The 22202-nt window shown below is 41.0% G+C and overlaps 1 protein-coding gene across 1 annotated transcript in view; it reads right to left on the bottom strand.

Moving 5' to 3' along the window:
* Positions 1 to 19198, bottom strand: part of LOC134758709 (apolipoprotein(a)-like) — a 152240-nt gene extending 133042 nt beyond the window's left edge. The window contains 2 exon segments of the mRNA XM_063707356.1: positions 16074 to 16178; positions 19102 to 19198. Coding sequence (XP_063563426.1) covers positions 16074 to 16178; positions 19102 to 19198 — 202 coding nt within the window.
* Positions 19199 to 22202: the final 3004 nt, after the last annotated feature.

The raw sequence follows: 22202 nt of genomic DNA, 5'->3' as shown, positions 1-22202 counted from the left end.
TCTGTGAAGCAGACCTCTGAAAAAGAACTTGAATGCAAATAATTTATATGGGAGGTTATGGCAGCGTGCAGGTGATAGGGTAGTGGGGTATGAGACTATGGATGGAAAAAAAAAGACAAAGTAACCAAGTAACAACATAGTTACTACCTGGTATAAGTGCCTACCCATCTTGCAAGACTGAGGCAACCACTAATTCTGCAGGCCCACAGGTTTTGGGATAGGAAACAATTTCCTGCATGGATTACTAGAAATTATAATGAAAGGGGTCATGCCTCCTTGCCGGGTCTGTCTCATAGACCCTGGCCGAGTGACAGATGAAAGGAGTACTCAGACACAGGTATGCAGTGTAAGAGCAGCTAGGAGACTTACTAGTGGCCAAAGAGTGAGCAGTCTTGAACAGCTGGAGCTGCTTGCTTTTATTTAGTATAGATACAATGCCGAAATCCGGGAGCAAACACAATCTGCAGGTAATTAACATTATTGTTCTCCCTTTCAGGGAGCAGTCACCTGCATGGATGATCAAAGGTCGGTTTTTGGATAACATAAGTAAACAAGCCTATTTAAGATAAATTCCCTTATGCTCCCTTGTACCTATTCCTCACCCTCTCCCTCAGGGTAAGAGAACAGCTGCCTTCAGCTTATTCTCTCCCGAAGCTATGCAGAGCCTTCCGACTTTTCAGAAGGCCTGCTCCTTTCCCTATAGCTTTTCCCACCACTCTGACCAATCTCCTACACCTCCTTCTATCCTTTGGTTCCTGGTCCATGTGGAAATAAACAAAGACCACACAAGTGAGATCAAGCAGAGGTTCTTTATTCACAGATTTTTATAGCAGAGAGGAGGCAGCCAACATCACTAGAATCCCTAAAGTTGGCAAAGACTCAATGGCAGGCAGGGGAACGGGAAAGTTTTATAGTGGACAAAAAGGGAAGATTTCAGGTATCCTCTGATAAGAGGTTGTTGGCCCAGGGTAGCTGGAGATGGGCTAAGTAGAATCCTATGTGGTTTGGGGAGCATATTTGGCTTTCTCTAGTTGTCCAAAGTTATAAAGGTGGCAAAAATTAAGGAAGCTCGAAGTTCTTAATTAAGTCCTGACTGTTTTGGGCTGATTGTTACAGAGCGTATTTGGTTTCCTGGACTGGTTGCTGAAGATTATGGGTCAACGTCCTGTTTTTATATATGGTCTAGCCATTGTCCATTCATATATCCAGTTTATCATCCATGTTTTCTAGTTAGTGGGGACAAAGCACCATGTGATGGCTATTCACTCAAAGTATGAAAATGCACCTTTGAGGACAGAGCCAAATGCACCTTTGAGGGCAGAGCCAAAACTTTGGAAGGTGTCATCCCCAGACCAACACCATAGCTTTTTAGTTTTTTAATTTTTTATTTTTTAAAAAAGAGACCAGTCTTACAGGCAGAGAGGTTTTGGTTGATATGGTAAATGGATGGATCCCACTGCCATATGTTCACTGTTGCACTTTTTTTTTTTTTTTTTTTTTTTTTTTACCATAAAGCGGGTCCTTTAGGTTTAGGCACTATCTATGGGATTTCATATTCATAAATCAGATCCTCTATGAGCCCTTGAATAGTGCACTGTCCCGAAAGTTGCAGGCTTGGAAATTATTCCATACATGAAATAGGTATCAATTTCTATAAGAAGGAATTATTGCTGTACGTATCAAAAACATTTCTACCATCAAGACGATGAATGTTAAAAATAACAATGAGGCTGGGCACCGTGGCTCATGCCTGTAATCCCAGCATGTTGGGAGGCCAAGGCAGGCAGATCACTTGAAGTCAGGAGTTTGAGACCATCCTGGCTAACATGGTGAAACCCCATCTCTACTAAAAATCCAAAAAATTAGTCGGGCATGGTGGCGCATGCCTGTAGTCCCAGCTACTTGGGAGGCTGAGGCAGGAGAATCACTTGAACCTGGGAGGCGGAGATTGCAGTGAGCTGAGATCACGCTGTTGCACTCCAACCTGGGCGACAGGGCAAGACTTCATCTCAAACAAATAAAATAAAGTAACAATGAGATCTATTATGTATTGTAAACATTTCTTTCTTTTGCTCATGAACACTTCTTTAAAATCCACTGACAGAGCATTAACATGAATACTAAAATTCATGTTTGGATTATTGAAAACAACAAAGCATCTCACTGGTAAATTAACTGATGTACAAAATCATTCTGACTGTGTCAACCATGGAACTTTAAAACCTCTTAACACATAAAAAGATATGTTACTTTTTTACTTTATACTTTATTATGAATATTTAAAAGCCATATACAGAAAGAAACACATGCATATGTAATCACACATAGAAAGACTTGACAGCACACATGTCCACTGCGGGTTTCTTATGAAAAATGCCACCTTGGCTAAATGTCAATGCATTTATATACCAAGTGATGTTGTAAGCAACTCCCTGACTTTCCAAGAAATAGTGCACAACTTCTTAAAATACCTCATACATGACCTTATATTTGTTTATTCAAAAATTGGCAAAGATATATTGCAAAAATTTGTATTTTTTGAAAGAGATATTATGGGGAATTACTGTTTTATGAAACACAGTTTGGGATCTATTCATCCAACATAAAGCCTGTTGGCTGGTAACAAAAAATGTAGACGCCACTTGCTCTTTGTTTGTATTTTTTCATACATAGAGAATTATTTAACTTTGTTTCCTTAACAGGAGTTGGGAATAATAGCATCAAATCTATTTACTTTATTTAGTTTTTTATATGGTAAAATAATAGCAAGGAAAGAAAATTGAATAAAATCTAAATACTCCCAACAGACTGTTGTATTTAACAAAGAGAATTTTTATTGATTTTGTTGTATTTTTATTCCCCAAAATATATCACTGGCTTAAAGCAATTATTTAGTTATGCTGAAAAATAAATTGATTATGTATAAATATAGATTTGCTTATAGTTTCTGCTTTTTTTTTTGAACTTACAAATGTTAAAAATAAAAACCATGGGATTTCTGACCATCTTCATTAGGTTACAATTGACATAAAACACATTGATTTAAAGTAGAGTTCAATGACTGTGACACCGGTGTAAACCCCTCCCCCAATCAAGAATACTTTTTTCCCTTGACTTTAATTACACACTCACCCCACAGCACACCCTCCTACGCAGGAAACCACTGTTATAATTTTTATCATGTTGAAACACATGTGTATGTGTTTGTATCTGGTTTCTTTCATTCCTTACAATGTCAATAAGATTCCTCCATGTTGTTATATATATCTGCAACACACTCATTTTTCTTGTTGAGTAACGTTCCATTGTAATAGTATTAACAAACTTCATACCCATTCACTGTTGATGGATGTAAGAATTTCAATTTTTGGCCATGATTTCCACTTTTTGATTGTTATCAATAATACCATCATAAGCATTCGTTACTAAAGTCCCCCATGGACATTTATTTCATGTTATAAGAAATTGAAAAAAGCAGTTGTTCAAAGTGGGTGTACTATTCTACACTCCTACTCTCAATATATGAAGGTCTCAGTTGTTCTACATCCTTGTAAATAGTGTTTTGTCTGTATTTTTAAGTTTATCTATTCTGCAGGGTGTAATTGGCACCTGATATGGTCTGGATGTTTGTCCCCTTCAAATCTCATGTTGAAATGTGATCCTCAGTGTCAGAGGTGGGGCCTGGTAGGAAGTGTTTGGATAATGGGAATGAATCCCTTATGAATGGTTTAGTGCCCTCTTTGCAGTAATGAATGAGCTCTTGCTCTGAGTTGAGAGTGGTTAACTCTGGTTGTTAAGAGTGTGATTTTTCCCCCACCCCTCACTCTCTTGCTCCGTCTCCCTCACTCCCTCCCTTGCCATGTGATGTCCTGCTCACACTTGGCCTTCTGCCATGAGTAAAAGCTCCCTGAGGCCTCACGAGAAGTGCAATACAGGCTGGTGCTATACTTCCTGTAAAGCCCCTTTTCTTTATAAATTACCCAGCCTCAGGTATTCCTTTAGAGCAATGCAAAAGGGACTAAACAGCATCTCACTCTGGTTTTAGTTTGCCTAAGGGTATAATCATCTTTAGAGGATTTTGGCCCTGGGAGTGTTATTCTAAGTGTGTGTGTGTTTTCATGAACAAAATTTTAAGATTAAAAAATATAAAATAAGTTGAAATTGGGGACAGTGAAGTAGACATGTTTTAAAAAAAAGAAAACAACCAGCAGCAAGGAAAATTTAAATAATGACGCAATGTTTATTCATCCAAAGTAATGTATTTATAATAAAACAAGAAAGTAAACAAAAATTATAGAAAGAAAAGAGGGAAAATGAGTAAAAAGAAAAGTTACAAAACCAGACTATGAAGAGTTTGGGAACACATAAGCTGACTATATAATTTATTATCCAATTAGGGTACTCTAGAGAGTGAAAGGAGGCTTTAAAGAATAATTTAAATGATATAATTTAACAACATATTTATTTGCTGATCAAAAAAATTAGTTTTATTATATTGGTGGGCCTATAAAATATTTTTATGAAAACCGAATTTTAAAATCATTTTTTCAAAAAATTAATAAATCCATATACATTAAGCAACATTTTAGAAATTATGTAATATTGAGTATCTAAAAATATGATGTACAAATTTCAATACTGAAATTCATACTTGGGATGTGGAATATCTTAACTTGTGAGAATAATCACCTCATAGTGTTCCTACATTTAATTAAATCAATTTATATCCCGTATCAAAATTGAAGTAATATAAAAAATCTTTGAATTTTATAGCACCTACATTTGGCAAAATAATCAAAATATAAATTATTATTTGGTGAGTTGTCTGATACACATGTTTGCTTAAGACAGGGTCTGTGAAACAAGACCAAAAGACAGATACTCTGGAAAAATTTAAGCTATAATATTTATATATTTATGTGACAAGTTTATAACTGACAATATTCTCTAATAGTAGTTGTTCTACACATTGCAATTCTAGCATATATGGTGACAATATTTTATTATATATGCAATTCTAGCATATATGGTGACAATATAAAGTTGTATACCTTTCTTCAAAGTCATGTTTTGTGGTTATAAAAGTTGGAATTATCAACTTTAAATGCCAACTATAAATGCCAATGGAAATATGAATCCATGAAAATATGATGTATCATGGCCCTGGCATTGCACCCTAATGGGAAAAATGGATCAGACAATAAATATTTCTGAAGCATGGGAAACAAATATTGTCCTTATTTCACACCATACAGAAAAATTCTATGTGAATCAGAGACATGAATGTGTAAAGCATATCTTAAACATTTTGAAGAAGATTTGGTGGGGTTAGCTCTATGATTTCAGAATAGGAAGATAATTCCTAAGCTATATATTTCTATTGATAGGCCATAAAGGAAAAGATTAATGCATTTTTTCTGAAGGAAAATATTAATAAAAGTTTCCATTTATCAAAGAATAATGAAAGTTTCCATTTATCAAAGAACAGCATAAAAGATTAAAAAGAGCAAACAGTGGGAGAAAGTACTTATGGCACAGCTTCTGATTATTAAGAGAATCATCCTACACTTCAATTAGAAAAATTCATTGTTATGAATAGAATATTCATTGTCTGGAATATGTAATTTCCAGACAGGGGAAATGCAGGGCATACTAAAAGCACATGACAAAAATCTGACAAATCTGAAAATGCTCAGGAAGCTGGGGAACGGACAATAGCCCTGCACTATGGAGGAAGCGTAAATTGATAGAGTGATTCTGAAGAGAAATCTGTCATTATTTAGTGAGTTTGATCATATGTATACCAGATGATGCAGCTATCCTATTTTATGACATATAACTCAAAACAACTATCACAAATCCCCAGAGAGGCAGACATGAGTATATATTTATCAAGTCATTAGTTAGTGGGCTCAGCAGACATTAGTTAGTGGGCTCAGCAGACAATCTAAATGGCTACCTGTATCCATTTGCTAGGGCAGCAATAACAGAGGGTCATAAACTGCATGGCTTTAATGACATAAGTTTACTGTCTCCCAGTTCTGGAGGCTCGTCTCCATGACCTCCCGACTCTGATCACCTCCTCTGAACCTCTGCTCCACATTCCACCCTGCCCTGGCCCCTGACCCCTCCCGTCCCCATCCATGTGGTCCTGCCGTGGGTGTGCTCAGTCTGGCCTCCATAGCTACCTTCCCAGGCCAATCACTTACACAAAGCCTATGCTTCAGCCAACTCGATCTCTTAATGGTCCCCATCAGAGGGTGCAGGACCACACCATCCCCCACCTTCCTGGTGCTTGTCAAGAGCTCTCTCAACTCCAAACCCAGCTCAGTTCCTGCCTCCTCCCTGAGCCTCCTCTACCTGCCTCAACCTTAGGCACTGTTCTTTCCTCTGGATCTGGGTAGAGCATGCATTGATTATGCCACTTTGCAGTACCTCACTTGGGCTTTTTTTTTTTTTTTTTTTTAACATTATATCCAGTTTCTTTGACTACACCTTAAATACTAAAGGGCAGGCACTGGATCTTGCAGCTATAAGTCATTGCTCAGATCTATCTAGGACACTTTCATTCACCTGATCCTCAACAAACATTTACTGATAATCATGATGTTAAAAACTAGAGCAAAGAATAATAGCTGCTAATGTTTATGTCCGGTGTAAAAATAAATAACTTCCTTTTGGGGTATTTTTCTAAAGGGGACTCCAATAAAACTTAATGAGAAGCTGTTAGTGTGGCTTCAGATACTGTGAGCAAATATAGTTCCAAACCCTGACTCTATAAATTCCTCTTTTCTCTTAAATCATTAATAAATTTGTGAATAAATAACTTGCCATCTGAATTACAGATTCCTGCGTAGGTGCAACGACAATGGAAATACCTGCAGGTGAATTCTTTCTCCTCCTCACATTTTGCTGCACATTCTTCTATGCTTCCTGCCCCCAGCTGCTTCTTAGTGACACTGAACAGTGAAGCCCCCTGGGTATTCACATAGTCATCCAGAGGCTCTCCTTGACCCAGAGGTGGGAGATCCAAATGGAACAAATGCTCAGTTAATCAAATGGTCAGTTAACCAAGTCTGATTGTCATGAGTTCTTTTTTTATCTATTTGGTTCATATTAGTCAAATAAAACTTTCTGCTTTACTGGAAGCAGAATGCATAGCTATGAATCAAGATATTTAATGAAGAAAACACTTCAAAACATGGATGTAAAGATGGCAATAAAAGACACACTGGCAACTACTAGAGCCGGGAGAGAGGGAGGAAGGCAGGGGCTGAAAAACTACCAGTGGGGTATGAAGCTCACTACCTGGGTAATGAGATCATTTGTGCCTCAAACCTCAGTGTCACGCAATCTTCACAGGGTGAGAGGCCAAAAGAGGCTAATTTACTCATGTAACAAACCTGCTTATGTACCTCCAAATCTCAAAAGTTGAAATTATATAAAAAACTTTTCCATTCACAGATTTCAATATATTAAAAGATTAACTAGATTGATAAACAGGTTAGAATGATGTCACCACTCCTGTGTTACTATATTAATGAATACAGTGTTATCTGGAAGTGGAAGAATCCTCAGATCTTCGTCTTACTTCGGAGAAAGAATTCTGCTAAGTGACTAATTTAGCCAAAAAAGACAATTTATGGAAGGAAGATAGAGAGCAGAGAGTTTACACAGAGAGACAGCACGCTCTGAAAGATAAGGCAGAGCAGGCTGTTGAAAGGGAGAGAGCCAACAGCTCTCCAAGAGTTCTGCATTGAGTTGCTATGACGTCAAACTCTTTCCTGAAGTTCCCACCTCTGTCTTAAGTCTCTGCCTTTCTTCCTTGTCTAGATTTCTTGCTCCTGCCTTAAGTCCTAGCCTTTTCCCAGCCTAGTCCCCACTCTAGGCTTGTGGGATCTTCCCTTAGTATTAGTTGATGTGCATGCATCGTCCTGGCGTTGGATACTGTTTTAGTCCATTTTCATTCTGCTGATAAAGACATACCCAAAACTGGGTAATTTATAAAGAAAAAGAGGTTAAGTGGACTCACAGTTCCACGTGAGTGAGGAGGCCTCATAATCATGGTGGAAGGCGAAATGCACGTCTTACACGTTGGCAGACAAGACAGAATGTGAGTCAAGCCTAGGAGGTTTCCTGTTATAAAACCATCAGATCTCATGAGACTTATTTACTACCACGAGAACAGTATGGGGGAAACTGCCCCCATGATTCAATTATCTCCCACTGGGTCCCTTCCACAACACGTGGGAATTATGGGAGCTATAATTCAAGATGAGATTTGAGTGGGGACACAGCTAAACCATATCAGATATGAATTCTACCTACCGGCTGCATTGCTCATTGCCGCTACCCCAGGAAGGTTGCATAGCACTCAGATCTATACTAACTGCACTTGTGTATCTCTTAGGAATTCTTCCTTTGCCCTCTTCCCTCCCTATCAGCATGTACCTCGTGACACTTGGAAAAGGTAACTACTGAGTGAGCGATTGCTGGGCGTGTTAAGGGGCATTCCTCTCTGCCTAAGTATTCCCCCTCCTCTGCTCATATCTCGCATGCAGGACTCAGGCAATTTCTAGGGTGTGAGATTTTCCACACTTCCCTTTTCTCAGGGGCTTCCCCCTCCTGCTCATGTCTAGCTGTCTTCCTATTCTAACCATAAAACCTAAAATAAGAATAAATTGTATGTTTGCTCTTGATTGCCATGTCATGATAGAAGAGTAAGGCACCAACAGTGGCAACTGTGTTCCAAAGATTGATGTTGATTTGTTCATCCCTGAGTAGAAATGGAACTTGGAGGCCATTATTTGATTTCTTACAATATGCACTTTGGTTGTGACACTGTCACTTTAACTGGTGATAAGCACCCTCTGAATGGTCCCTCCTCGAGATACAAAAAATTTGGTGCACTGATGATGTTGGGAATAAATCAGAACTGAACTAAAGTATGTTGCCATCTTGCACAAAAATTAAGCAAAACACTGGAGGGTAAAAAGCTCCCCTACAAAAGAGGGCAATTTTTGTATTGGGTTTACTACAGTGACACACCACTATTAAGTGGGGAGAAATATGTCTGTCCATGATGTTGACAGGCATCTGAATTTCAGAGGACATTGTAAAAAAGAACAGCCTGGGCTAAATAATGGCCTTGATTTTTCTGTGAAATCAAATCTGTCCAAAAGCTGCTTTCTGTCTGGTTGTGGTAGCAGGTGGCCAAGGGGGCCTCAGCTGGGAGCTTTTGAGCCAGGATGAGCCAGGAGAAGGAATTTCACAAGGTAGTGTCATCAGTTAAGGCATGAACAGGCCATTTTCACTTCTTTTGTGATTCTTCAGTTACTTCAGGCCATCTGGATGTATACGTGCAGGTCACAGGGGATATGATGGCTTAGCTTGGGCTCAGAGGCCTGACATTCTTGTCTTCTTATATCAGTAAGAAAAAGAAAACAAAATAGTGGTAAAGTGTTGGGGCGGTGAAAATTTTTGGGGGTGGTATGGAGAGATAATGGGCAATGTTTCTTAGGGCTGCTTCGAGTGGGATTAGGAGTGATGTGGGAACCTACAGTGGGAGAGATTAAGTTGAAGGAAGATTTTATGGTAAGCGGTGATATTGTGGGCTTGTTAGAAGGAGCATTTGTCATATAGAATGATTGGTGATGGCCTGGATATGGTTTTGGATGAATTGAGAAAATAAACAGATGATACAAGGTCTGAATAAAAGAAGGAGAAAAATAGGTATTAAAGAACTAAGAACTGGGAGGATCCAGCACATCCAATTAGAGGGTGCCCAAGGGCGTACAGCGTAATTACTTGCTTGGTTGGCAAGTTTTTGGACTCTATCCTTGACAGAGTCCTCCTTTTTAAGTTGCAGGCTGAGCTTGGTGAGGTGTTTTTAAAAAACCATTAGTCCGTTTTACTTTTCCTGAAGATTGAGGACGATAAGGGGTATGAAGATTTCACTGAATACAAAGAGCCTGAGAAACTGTTTGGGTGATTTGACTAATAAAGGCCAGTCTGTTTTCGGACTGTATAGAGATGGGAAGGCCAAACTGAGGAATTATGTCTGACAAAAGGGAAGAAATGACCACGGTGGCCTTCTCAGACCCTGTGGGAAAGGCCTCTACCCATCCAGTGAAAGTGTCTACCTAGACCAAGAGGTATTTTAGTTTCCTGACTTGGGGCATGTGAGTAAAGTCAATTTGCCAGTCCTGGACAGGGGCAAATCCCCAAGCTTGATGTATAGGGAAGCCGGGGTGGGGGGCGGGGGCCGGTGGCTGAGGTGTAGTAGAGTAGCAGATGGAACACTGAGAAGTGATTTCCTTAAGGATAGATTTCCAGGATGGAAAGGAAATGAGAGGTTCCAAGAGGTTGGCTAGCAGCTTATAACCTACATGGAAGAGGTTATGAAATGACAGAATAGAATGGGCCTGTGAGGCTGGAAGGAGATATTTTTCTTGGTCCAAGAACCATTTGCCTTTTGTGGGAAGGGATTGATAGGTGGAAGAGTCAGTGGGGGAGTGGCCAGATGAGAAGCAGAAAAACTGCCGTGAGGGATAGAAGTTGGAATGCTAGCTGCTTTTTTAGTTACCTTATCAGCATAAACATTGTCCTGAGTGATGGAATTTGATGCCTTTTGATGGCCCTTGCAGTGAATGACTCCAGCTTCCTTTGTAAGTAAAGCTCTTTGAGAAGAGTTTTTATTAAAGAGGCATTAATGATGGAGTACCCTTCCATAGTAAGGAAATTTCTTTCTGCCCATATAACAGCATGGTGGTGCAGGATATGGAAGGCATATTTAGAGTCGGTATAAATATTGACGTGTAGTCCCTTTGCAAGAGCGAGGGCCTGAGTTAAAGCAATGAGTTCAGCTTGCTGAGAGGTAGTGGAAGGGGCAGAGCAGTAGCCTCAATGATAGATGTAGTGGAGGGCGCAGAGTGGTAGCCTTAGTGATAGATGTGGAAGATACTATAGAATAGCCTGCCTTTGCTGGTGCGTGGCAATTAGGCCTGGTGGAACTGCCATCGATAAACCAAGTGTGATCAGGGTGAGGAACAGGAAAGAAGAAAATATGGGGAAATGGGGTGAATGTCACGTGGATCAGATACAGTCATGGGGGTCAGGTGTGGTATCTGGAATAATGTGGGAGGCTGGATTGAAGTCCAGGCCAGGAACAATGGTAATTGTGGGAGACTCAACAAAGAGTGACTATAGCTGAAGAAGCCGGGGAGCAGAAAGTATATGTGTCAGGTGTGAGGAAGAAAATAGATTTTGGAAGTTATGAGAACTGTAGAGAGTGGGTTGAGCACAGTTTGTGATTTTGAGGGCCTCTAAAAGTATTAAGGCAGTGGCAGTCCCCACATGCAGACATGAGCGCTAGGCTAAAATGGTAAGGTCAAGTTGTTTGGATAAAAAGGCTACAGGGCACGGTCCCGGTCCTTGTGTAAGAATTCCGATTGCACAGCCCTGCACTTTGGCTGTGTGTAATGAAAAGGGTTGGGGTGAGTCAGGGAGAGCTAGTGTGGGAGCAGTCTCTAAAGCTGTCTTCAAGGAATGGAAAGAGGAGTGGGGAAAGGATTTAGGATCTATGGGGTCAGCTAGGTTTCCTTTTGTGAGTTTATATAATGGTTTTGTTAGGATAGCAAAACCAGGTATCCAAAGGTGATAGTATCCAACCATGCCTAGGAAGGAAAGGAGTTGTTGTTTTGTAGAAGGTGTTGGGGTGAAAGATCAGTCGGACATGATCAGCAGGGAGAGCACGTGTGTTTTTATGAAGAATTATGCCGAGGTAGGTAACGGATGGAGAAGAAATTTGGGCTTGACTGAAGTAATGGGGGCTGTCTGTGAAGCCTTGTGGCAGTACAGCCCAGGTAATTTGCTGAGCCTGATGGGTGTCAGGGTCAGTCCAAGTGAAAGCAAAGGGAGGCTGGGATGAGGGGTGCAGGGGAATAGTGAAAAAAGCATTTTTGAGATCAAGAACAGAATAGTGAGTTGTGGAGGAAGGTATTGAGGACAGGAGAGTACATGGGTTTGGCACCACGGGGTGGATAGGCAAGACAATTTGGTTGATAAAGGGCAGATTCTGAACTAACCTGTTGTAAGCCTTGTCTGGTTTTAGGACAGGTAAAATGGGGGAATTGTAAGCAGAGTTTATAGGCTTTAAAAGCCCATGCTGTAACAGGCGAGTGATAACAGGCTTTAATCCTTTTAAAGCGCGCTGTGGGATGGGATGTTGGCATTGAGCGGGTTAAGGGTGATTAGGTTTTAATGGGATGGTAAGGGGTGCATCATCTGTCACCAAGGAGGGAGTAGAGGTGTCCTATACTTGTGGATTAAGGTGGGGAGATACAAGGAGAGGATGTGAAGGAGGCTTTGAACTGGGGGAAAAGGCGGCAGTGAGGTGTGGCTGTAGCCCAGGAATAGTCAGGGAAGCAGATAATTTAGTTAAAATGTCTCGACCTAATAAGGGAGTTAGGTAGGTGGGGATAACTAAAAAGGAGTGCATAAAAGAATGTTGTCCAAGTTGGCACCAGAGTTGGGGAGTTTTAAGAGGTTTAGAAACCTGGCCATCAATACCCATAACAGTTATGGAGGCAAGGGAAACAGGCCATTGAAAAGAAGGTAATGTGGAGTGGGTAGCCTCCGTATTGATTAAGAAGGGGACGGACTTACCCTCCATTGTAAGAGTTACCCAAAGCCTCTGTGATGGTCCAGGAGGCTTCCGAGGCAATCAGGCAGTGTCAGTCTTCAGCCGCTAAGCCGAGATCTGGAAAGGAGTCAATCAGAGCCTTGGGCCAGTTGGACAGTCCAACTTCCAGTGGGGTCCCGCACAGATGGGACACGGCTTAGGAGGAATCCTTGGCTGCGAGCAAAAATGGATTATCGAGCAGGAGTTGGCTGATGCATTCTAAACCTAATCCACTAAAAAGCACTTGAGAGATGTATCAAAAGATCATAGAGAAATCGATATTTTAGGCCCATATCCATGTCTTCAACCTGCATTTTCTTCCCATTGGAATTTTCATTTCCAAGAAGAGTTGTGCTTTGTTAAATTCTATAGCTCAGAGTATAACTTCAAAACATGCAATAAATCCATAAAGTTTGTCTTACGGTGAGTTAAGTTAAACTTTCTGAAGATGTTTTTTTGAAATGTAGCAGAGCAGGCTACAATTGATATTCCAAAAGAGAAACTTCCATTTGTTTCCACCTTTAAGTTACCTGTAACTGTGTCACGTTACTATGCTTCATAGCACATCACTGCTGAGATAGCCTCCCCAGCTCACATCCCTAGGAAATATCCCAAAACAGAATCAAATTTTCCTCTTTTTAATTCGATAATTTTCCCCCAAGGATTATTTTCTCTTATTCACCTCCAGGGCTCATATGGCAATGAGATGTGTTAGGGTTTATTTGCTGGTGAAGAAACATTAAACAAATCTTTCAGTAGAAAAAACATTTTTATGTTATAGGCAAATGTAGATGTATATTGCTACAGAAGTAACTGTATTTTATTAATGGTGTGAGAATTTCTTCCTCACTGTGGTGTGCGAATGTGTATGCATATTTGCATGTGTAAAAGCTTAGTAATTTGTGAAATGGAAGATGTTTCTCCGCTTCTCACTGAGCATGGCTGTAAAAGAAACATTTTCCTCTCCCCAGGCATTGCAGCACACTGGAAAGATAACACGTCCACAGAAAGCCTGGCTTTCCAAAAGAGCTTATGAGAGAATGTGCCCCCCAGGTTGATTAAAACATATGTTAATCCTGTGGCAGAGAAGTTTGTTCTAGCCTTTGGGTGTAACCCGCTGAATAAGTTCACAGTGATCCACGTGCTAGTTTCCATGGGCTGAAATAGAATATTCATACCCCCTGCCCACATACACACACACACGGACACCAATTTCCCCCAAAAATCTCTTCGCTGAATCTTCTCCTGCTCTGTATTTTCTTTGATATTTTCTTGAATGGCTTCCACAGAATTCAAATGTATTTGATTCTAAAGTCAACTTGTAAAATTGTATCTGGTAATTAGATTAAATTGCAAGCATCTGGACATTGTTTATATGAAGAACTTTTGGACACTTCATTTATATGAAGTGTCCAAAATAGGCAAGTCTATAAAAACAGAAAATAGATTTGTGGTTGCCAGAAGCTGCAGAGGAGAGGCAACAGCCAGTGAGAGTGGAGTGCCCTTTGGGGTATGAAAACATTTTAAAATGTATTGTGAGGATGGCTGTACAACTCTCAATATATTTACATCCATTGGATTGCATGCCTTAAATGGGTGAATGACATCTCAATAAAGCTGTTTAAGAGAACCTACTAGTATGACCGGGGACCTCCATTTTTCTAAGATAGCTTCATTATTTTTTTTCTCTTTTTTCCTCATTCTCCTAGTTCCCCATTTCCTGCTTAGCCCTTTAGAAATGCAAATATGGCCTTTTACTTCCCCTTCATCAGAGTCTCCCTTCAGGGCAAGTTCATCTAACCATGTGCTTTAAGATGGAACTCCTGAGTTCACATTCCATCTATAAACCAAAGCATATCCACTACAGAACTCTCACCCTACAGGGAGTTGCACCAAGAGACAACAGCCTGCTCACAAAGGCACCAGCAGTCACCAGCTCAACCAGCTGACAGATAAGACTCTGAAGCTAGCATGGACCCCTGCACCCTTGTTCACTTCATCCCCTGCTTTTTAAAAGTGCCACTTTCTGCTCCAAAAGTGAAGTGGTGCAAGAGGACTCCTGTATTTCTTCCCCTAAGCTAGCATTGGAAGTAAATCACTTTCTTTGTACCAGACTTCTCTCTTCTTTTTTTTTTTTTCTTTTTTTGAGACGGAGTCTTGCTGTCGCCCAGGCTGGAGTGCAGTGGCGCAATCTTGGCTCACTGCAGGCTTCGTTCCCCCGGGGTTCATGCCATTCTCCTGCCTCAGCCTCCCGAGTAGCTGGGACTACAGGCACCCACCAACACGCCCGGCTAATTTTTTGTATTCTTAGTAGAGATGGGATTTCACCGTGTTAGCCAGGATGGTCTCAATCTCCTGACCTCGTGATCTGCCCGCCTCGGCCTCCCAAAGTGCTGGGATTACAGGCGTGAGCCACCGCGCCCAGCCGACTTCTCTCTTCTTAATTGGATTCTGCAAGTGGCAAACAACTAACCTGCTCTTCAGTTACACTGGGATGTGTTTAGATTATTTTTCAAAGGTTGGAACATAGTTGAAAAAATGAGAAGAGTCCTAAATTTTTTCTTGGAAATCTGGCTTCAATCCAGGTTCCTTTATTTCCTTGATTTGGGAGTTTGGTCACTGGGCAAATAACATGATTTTCTATGTCCAGATGTCCTTGTGTATAAAATGGGGATGAATATACTACCCTACCTACACCACAAGCTAAATAAGCTAGTATTTGTAAAGGACACACACTCACACACAGGTGTGTATGTATGTATGTACGCATATATGTATGTATAACAACGTGGGGGCCTAACCCAAGCACTAAGTGAGTATTTGCTGAGTCACTATCTGCAACATCATCTGGCAAATGGATGTGTGTGATTTCTCCAGGGATAAGAAGCAAATGTACACTGATGGAAAGCCTTACTCAGGCCACAACAAAGAGAGAAATGCTGAGTCCCACTCCATGAACTGGTCAAGGAACAGAATACATTCAAAGAGATATTTCATTGTTTCAACTTGCAAGGGAGGGGAGCATGGCACCTGAACAGAACTGATATAAATTAATCAAACTGAGAACCAGGCGAAGACCGTAGCCATCCTTTGCATAGTTAGCTACGATGGCTATTTTTTTTTTCATCTAGACTAGCCATCATGTGGGCCCACTCATTTAGATTTGAAAAATCACCCATTATTTTCTCTGCCCATTCATTCCAGCACACTGATAGTCTTCACAAGGAAATTAAACATATTTTTGGAAGAAATCGTCAATCTTATACAAGATTTTGAACTGGGAATTTCATGAATCAAAAATTAAATGAATTGCACATAAAGCCATGGCATATGTATTTTTACTACATTGTGGGAGAAAAAATAATTATTATACAAAAAATCTTTGCTCTACCTGATTTCAAAAATAAAAGAAGTAGAAGAACCACTTCCTTATGTTCCATTTTGGGACTGGCCAGCAGTGCCCAGAAAGTGTGTCCCAATCCCAGGATGTTGTTGACTTATATGAGAGTAAACACATCCACAAACCAGATAGTCAAATTAAGTTAATTATTCTCTCAGAGACCCATGCCACTGGCTCAGCAGAGTTCAAACATTACCTTGAATAAAGGGTCCTTACAAAATGTTTGAGGGTGGAATCTGCAATAGATGCTGGGAAGTGATGAAAGCAATCTCCCACCTCGGCTGCTCCACGCTGACTTTATTCCTGCTGACTCCTCCCCTCACCACTACACCTTCACATCTCCTGATTAGTCTTGTTTCCTCCTCTCTCCTTTCATTCCCTTTCTTTTGGACAAAATAAAATCATAAAAGTATCTCACATTTGCTGGTACCTTCCATGACGAGACTTTCTGCCAAGCGCTGCACATCCATAGCCTCCCTCAAGCTTCCCAACAGGCATTGCTGTTCTCATTCCTGCTGTACGAGGAGTGGGGCTGACGCCTTCCCGAGGTTATGTGGCTAACCGGGGGTGCAGCTAATAGACACAACCCTTTCAGGTCTTAGATGACAAAATTAAGCTAGGTGGTAGTGTTAACATCTCCACATCCTATAACGAACCATGTCAAAACTACAACATAATTGAAACTTTTTTTTTTTTGAGACGGAGCCTTGCTCTGTCCCCCAGGCTGGAGTGCAGTGGTGTGATCTCGGCTCACTGCATGCTCCACCTCCCGGGTTCATGCCATTCTCCTGCCTCAGCCTCCCGAGTAGCTGGGACTACAGGTGCCCGCCACTACACCCGGCTAATTTTTTTTTTTTGTATTTTTAGTAGAAACGGGGTTTCACCATGTTAGCCAGGATGGTCTCGATCTGCTGACTTTGTGATCCGCCTGCCTCAGCCTCCCAAAGTGCTGGGCTTACAGGCGTGAGCCACCGAGCCCCGCCCCATAAGTGAAACTATTTTATTATCTTCAAAATCTATTAATTTCTAGTGGACTCACATGTTTTCTGTAATTATAAATTATGTTATAAAATATCAATCCTTCCAGCTGGGTGCAGTGGCTCACATCTGTAATCCCAACAATTTGGGAGGATGAGGCAGATGATTCACTTGAGTCCAGGAGTTCGAGACCAGGCTGCCCGACATGTCAAAACCCCATCTCTACTAAAAGCACAAAAAGTAGCCCAGCATGGTGGCATGTATGCCTGTCATCCCAGCTACTCAGGAGGCTGAGGCACGAGAATTGCTTGAACCCAGGAGGTGGAGGTTGCAGTGAGCTGAGATTGTGCCACTGCACTCCGGCCTGGGCAACAGAGCAAGACTCTGTCTCAAAAAAGAAAAAAAATAAATAAATACAAAATAAAGTAAAATACAATATCAATCCTTCCCATTCCAGTAGGTGTAGCTTAAATAAATACATATTTTTAAAAATAAAATATCAATATTTCCCCAAATGAATTCATGGTGAATTATTATATTTTCATTCTCATGAAGTAAAGCAAGAGTGGTAGAATTAAGTGGAAAGAGTCTATCTGTAGTGTAGTCACATCAGTGGTTGTATCGAGATGGTTAGGAGGCTCCTCCCAGGTTTAAAACAGTATCCAAGCTCCAGTTGTAAATCAATTGGGGAGACACGCCAACTCTGATCATCAGCAATATCTGAGCTCCAGTCTCCACTCTAGCAAAATAGCCTTTCACAAAGATGAGGACTGAAAAATGCTCACTGAATTTAGCAAAGAAGGAGTCACTACAGGGGTGGGAAGAGAAGCCACACCATATGTCTCAGTCTGTTTGTGTTGCTGTAACAAAATGTCACAGGTTGGATAATTTGTAAAGGACAAAAATGGATTGTGTCACAGTGCTGGCAGCTGTGAGGTCCTCAATCAAGATGCTAGCATCTGGTGGCTCCTTATTGCCATGTCCTCATGTGGCAGAAGGCCATGATGAAATTCCCATGACGGGATTCATGCCTCAATAAGAAGACAGCCATCTCTACACACACACACACACACACACACACACACACACACACACGCACACACACCCCATCCCTTTCCCTCCTCACAGAAGCAAAGGAGATGCCATGTGAGGGTGCAGTGAGAGTCAGGCCATCTAAAAGCCAAGAGGAGAGATTTCACCATACATTGCATCTGCTGACACCTTGATCTTGGACTTCCAGCCTCCAGACCTGTGATAAATAAATGTCTGTGTCTAAACCCCCCAGTATGGTATTTTGTGATGGCAGCCCAAGCTGATTAAGACACCTGATTAGACCCGAATAAGCAGGTGAGGAGCACTGGGGGAGGGGCGAGAGAGGAAACTAGACTGGGCCAGATGCCTGGGGAGGGGAGACTGTCTTGCTAAATACTGTGGATTTTACCGCAAAGGCCTTGAGGAGCCACTGAAGGCAGGGTGTGCCACAAACTTGGGGAGCCCCAGGCCCCTGGGAAAAGAAAAGAATGTCATTTGTGGAGAAAAAGAGGCCCCCACTTTTCAAAGGTCATTTGACCTTCACAAAAGCATTGGTCCTCTGGTTCTTAGTGTTAGAGCTCAGTAAGGGAAGGTGATTCCCTGAATTTGTAAAAGCCCTTTTCTGAATCCAACAGTATGTGAGTCCCTTAAGAGTGGCCAGAGAAGAAAGAATCCACCCAGCTGACATTCTAATTCAATAAGTTGTAGGGACATTGTTTTGAATGATTCCATAGGCAAGGGAGCACCAACCCATAACTTACCTCAAGCCTGCGGGGTTCTCCAGTCCAGTCCCTTCCAGAACCCTTCCCTGTCCCACAAGCAGTGATGGATTATTGCAAACGTTGTTCAGTTTCATCTGACTTACTTTGAAAACCAAGTTCCAATAATGAATAACTACGGGAGCTAAGGTCATTGCATTTGGTCCCTGTGAGTAGCCTTTCCACCTACCCAGGCCACAATCAGTAATCATCACCATTGCACACCCTTGAGGCAATTCTTCCGAAATTACCTTGCATCAAAGACTGCACAAGAACTGCTCTAAGTGGAAGGACTGACGTTGGCAGCCTGGATTCCACCAGGGGCTGCAGACAGCCCTTGACCTTCATGTGGGAAGCTGTCACTGAGTTCAGACACTCTGGATTCAGCCTTCCTCTAGGAATCAATCTTCCAATAAGCAAATAAATGGAAAAGTGAAATTAGATAAAGACATTAGTACCTCAGGGGACAATTAAGCATTGGTGGTTAATCTAAATACACTTGCTTAGAATTTTTATTTTACTACTATTATTTATTGTAGGTTTGTGGATCTGTGCCAGGCACAAACAGCACTATGAATTATCCATACCATGATATAATCACCAGATTTTTCTCTGTTATTATCATTACCATTTTATAGATCAGAGCATTGAAACTTGCTTGCCCATAGTTACATCAGTGGAAATTGGGAGAGCCAGGTTCCAACGCAAACATCTGGGCCTCAAGTGATTACTTTTAACCATTGCACTGTAATTTACTACTGGGAGGAAGGAATAATAAATAATAATGGCTATACTTGATTGGTTAATCACTATATACTAGGCACTGTACTAAGCTCCTTTTAGAAGTTTTATTTATAATTGTCACATAATGTACATATTTATGGGGTACAGTGTGATGTTTCAATGCATGGATATGTTGTGTAAGGATCAAATCAGGGTGATTAGCATACCCCTCACTTTAAACATTTATCCTTTCTTCTTAGTTAGAAGATTCCAAATCCTCTCTTCTAGTTATCTTGAAATGTACAACACAGAATTATTAGCTATAGTCACCCTAGTGTGTAATAGAACACCAGAACTTATTCTTTCAATCTAATTGGATCTTTGTACCCACTGACGAACATCTCTCCATTCTCCTCTTCCCGACTACCCTCCTCACCCTCCAGTAACCACCATTCTACTCTCTAATGCTATGAGATCAAGATAAAAAAAATTTATTGACAAATAATAATTGCACATGTTCACAGAGTACATAGAGATATTTCAATATATATAATGTATAGAGATCAAAGAGGGGTAGTTAGCATATCCATCAATCATCTCAAAGTTTATCACTCATTTGTGTTGGAAACATTCAATATGCTCTTTCTAGTTGCTTGAAACTTTACAATATATTATTGTTAGCCATATTCATCCTACAGTGGTATAGAACACTAGAACATATTACTGCTATCTAGCTGTAATTTTGTAGACTTTAACCAAGCTCTCCCTATTTCCCCTTTTCCCACCCTTCCAGGCCTCTACTGTCCTCTGTTCTACTTTTTATTTCTTTGAGATAAACTGTTTTAGCTGCCACATATTGTTACCGGCGGCAAATCCGTATGGGTCTGCAGCAACCTCAATTCTTACTTCCTCAGAAGAATGAATTTGACTGAGGGTCATGAGGCAGAAGGAAAGATTGAGACAAGTTTTTAGAGCAGGAGTGAAAATTTATTAAAAAGCTTTAGAGCAGGAATGAAAGGAAGGAAAGCACACTTGGAATAGGGCCAAGCGGGTGACTTGAAAAGCAAGTGTGCGCCTTGACCTTTGGACTTGGGGGTTTTATACATTGGTATGCTTCCGAGGTCTTAGGTCCCTTCTCCCCAATCGCCCAGTTCCTGAGATCTTATTGGGAAGCTGCTGATGAGAGGTGTTTTCTATCTCTTGGGAAACTGCTTTTCACTGGTGCCAGCTGTGACCAATTATTACTTTAGACAGACAGTTAATAACCACCCTGACCATCACCTAATGGTTGGCAACACTCCTGGTGTGTGTTTGGGGCAGTGGTAGGCGGAAGCCCTCTTCTGCCCTGCTAATACCTTAATAGCCACCTATGGCAACATTATGAGTGAGAACCATGCAGTGTTTACCTTTCTGTTCTTGGCTTACTTAACATACTGTCCTCTAGTTTCATCCATGTTGCTACAAATGATAGGATTGCATTATTTTTTTATGGCTGAATAGTATTCCATGGTACGTATATACCTTATTTTCTTTATCCATTCATGTAGTCACACAACTAGGTTGATTCTGTATCTTGGCTATTGTGAACAGAGCTGCAATAAACCTGGGGCTGCAGACTCTTTGATACAATGATTTCCATTCTGCTGGATAAATGCCCAGTAGTGAGATTGCTGGATCATAAGGTACTTCTATTTGTACTTTTTTGAGGAACCTCCATAGTGTTCTCCAGAATTACTGTAGTAGTTTAAATTCCCACCAACTGTGTAGAAAAATTCCCTTTTTTTCTGCGTCCTCACCAGCATGTGTTATTTTTTGTCTTTTTGACAATAGTCATCGTACTGGGGTGAGACAATGGCTCATTGTGGTTTAGATTTGCATTTCCCTGAGGATTAGTGACGTTGAGCACATTTTCATACACTTGTTGCACATTTGTAATGTCTTCTTTTAATAATTCAGATCATTTGCCCATATTTTAATTGGGTTGGTTTTTTGCTGTGGAGATGTTTGAGTTCCTTGTATATTCTGGATACTAGTCCCCTGTCCCCTGAGTAGTTTACACAACACTAGGCACCACACTAGGTTCTTTACACAGGTTATTTCATTTATTCCTCACTCTGACCCTATGAGGGAGGTGCTATTATTACTACCACTCTCGTCTTACTAATAGAGAGTTCCGCAGAGGTTCATAGCTTCCCCAGAGTCACACCGCTTGTGTGTCAGATGGAGCAGGTTGGATGCCACAGCCGGGCCCTCCAGCCCCACGCCTCGTTGCTGCCGGAGCCTGCCGGTGCCTGCCGGTCTGCAGTTACTGCCACAGGCATCAATGGCAATAACCAGAATAAGCATTTATCAAGCACCTACTGTATTCACAGAACTCCGATCAGTGAAGCAAACAAAGCCAAGGAAGGTAGAAATCGCAGAGTCCAAACCAGAGTCTAGGGCCTGAAGTGCACTGCATGGGCCAGGTTAAAGTAAATGAAACATTCCTATTTTGATCCCTTTCATTGTTTATCGTTCATACCCATAAATACTTTTAAGGGGATCAGTTTAGATGCAAAGTCAACAACAAATAGGCAACGAATCGGTTCTTCCAACATTTTTTTTCTCCTGAAAAGACTCTCTGAAAGCC

Source organism: Gorilla gorilla, chromosome 5 (assembly GCF_029281585.2).
Source record: "Gorilla gorilla gorilla isolate KB3781 chromosome 5, NHGRI_mGorGor1-v2.1_pri, whole genome shotgun sequence".
NCBI classification, from domain to species: Eukaryota; Metazoa; Chordata; class Mammalia; order Primates; family Hominidae; genus Gorilla; species Gorilla gorilla.
The sequence above is the reverse complement of the archived record's forward strand: the minus strand, read 5'-3'. Positions and strand labels throughout refer to the sequence as shown.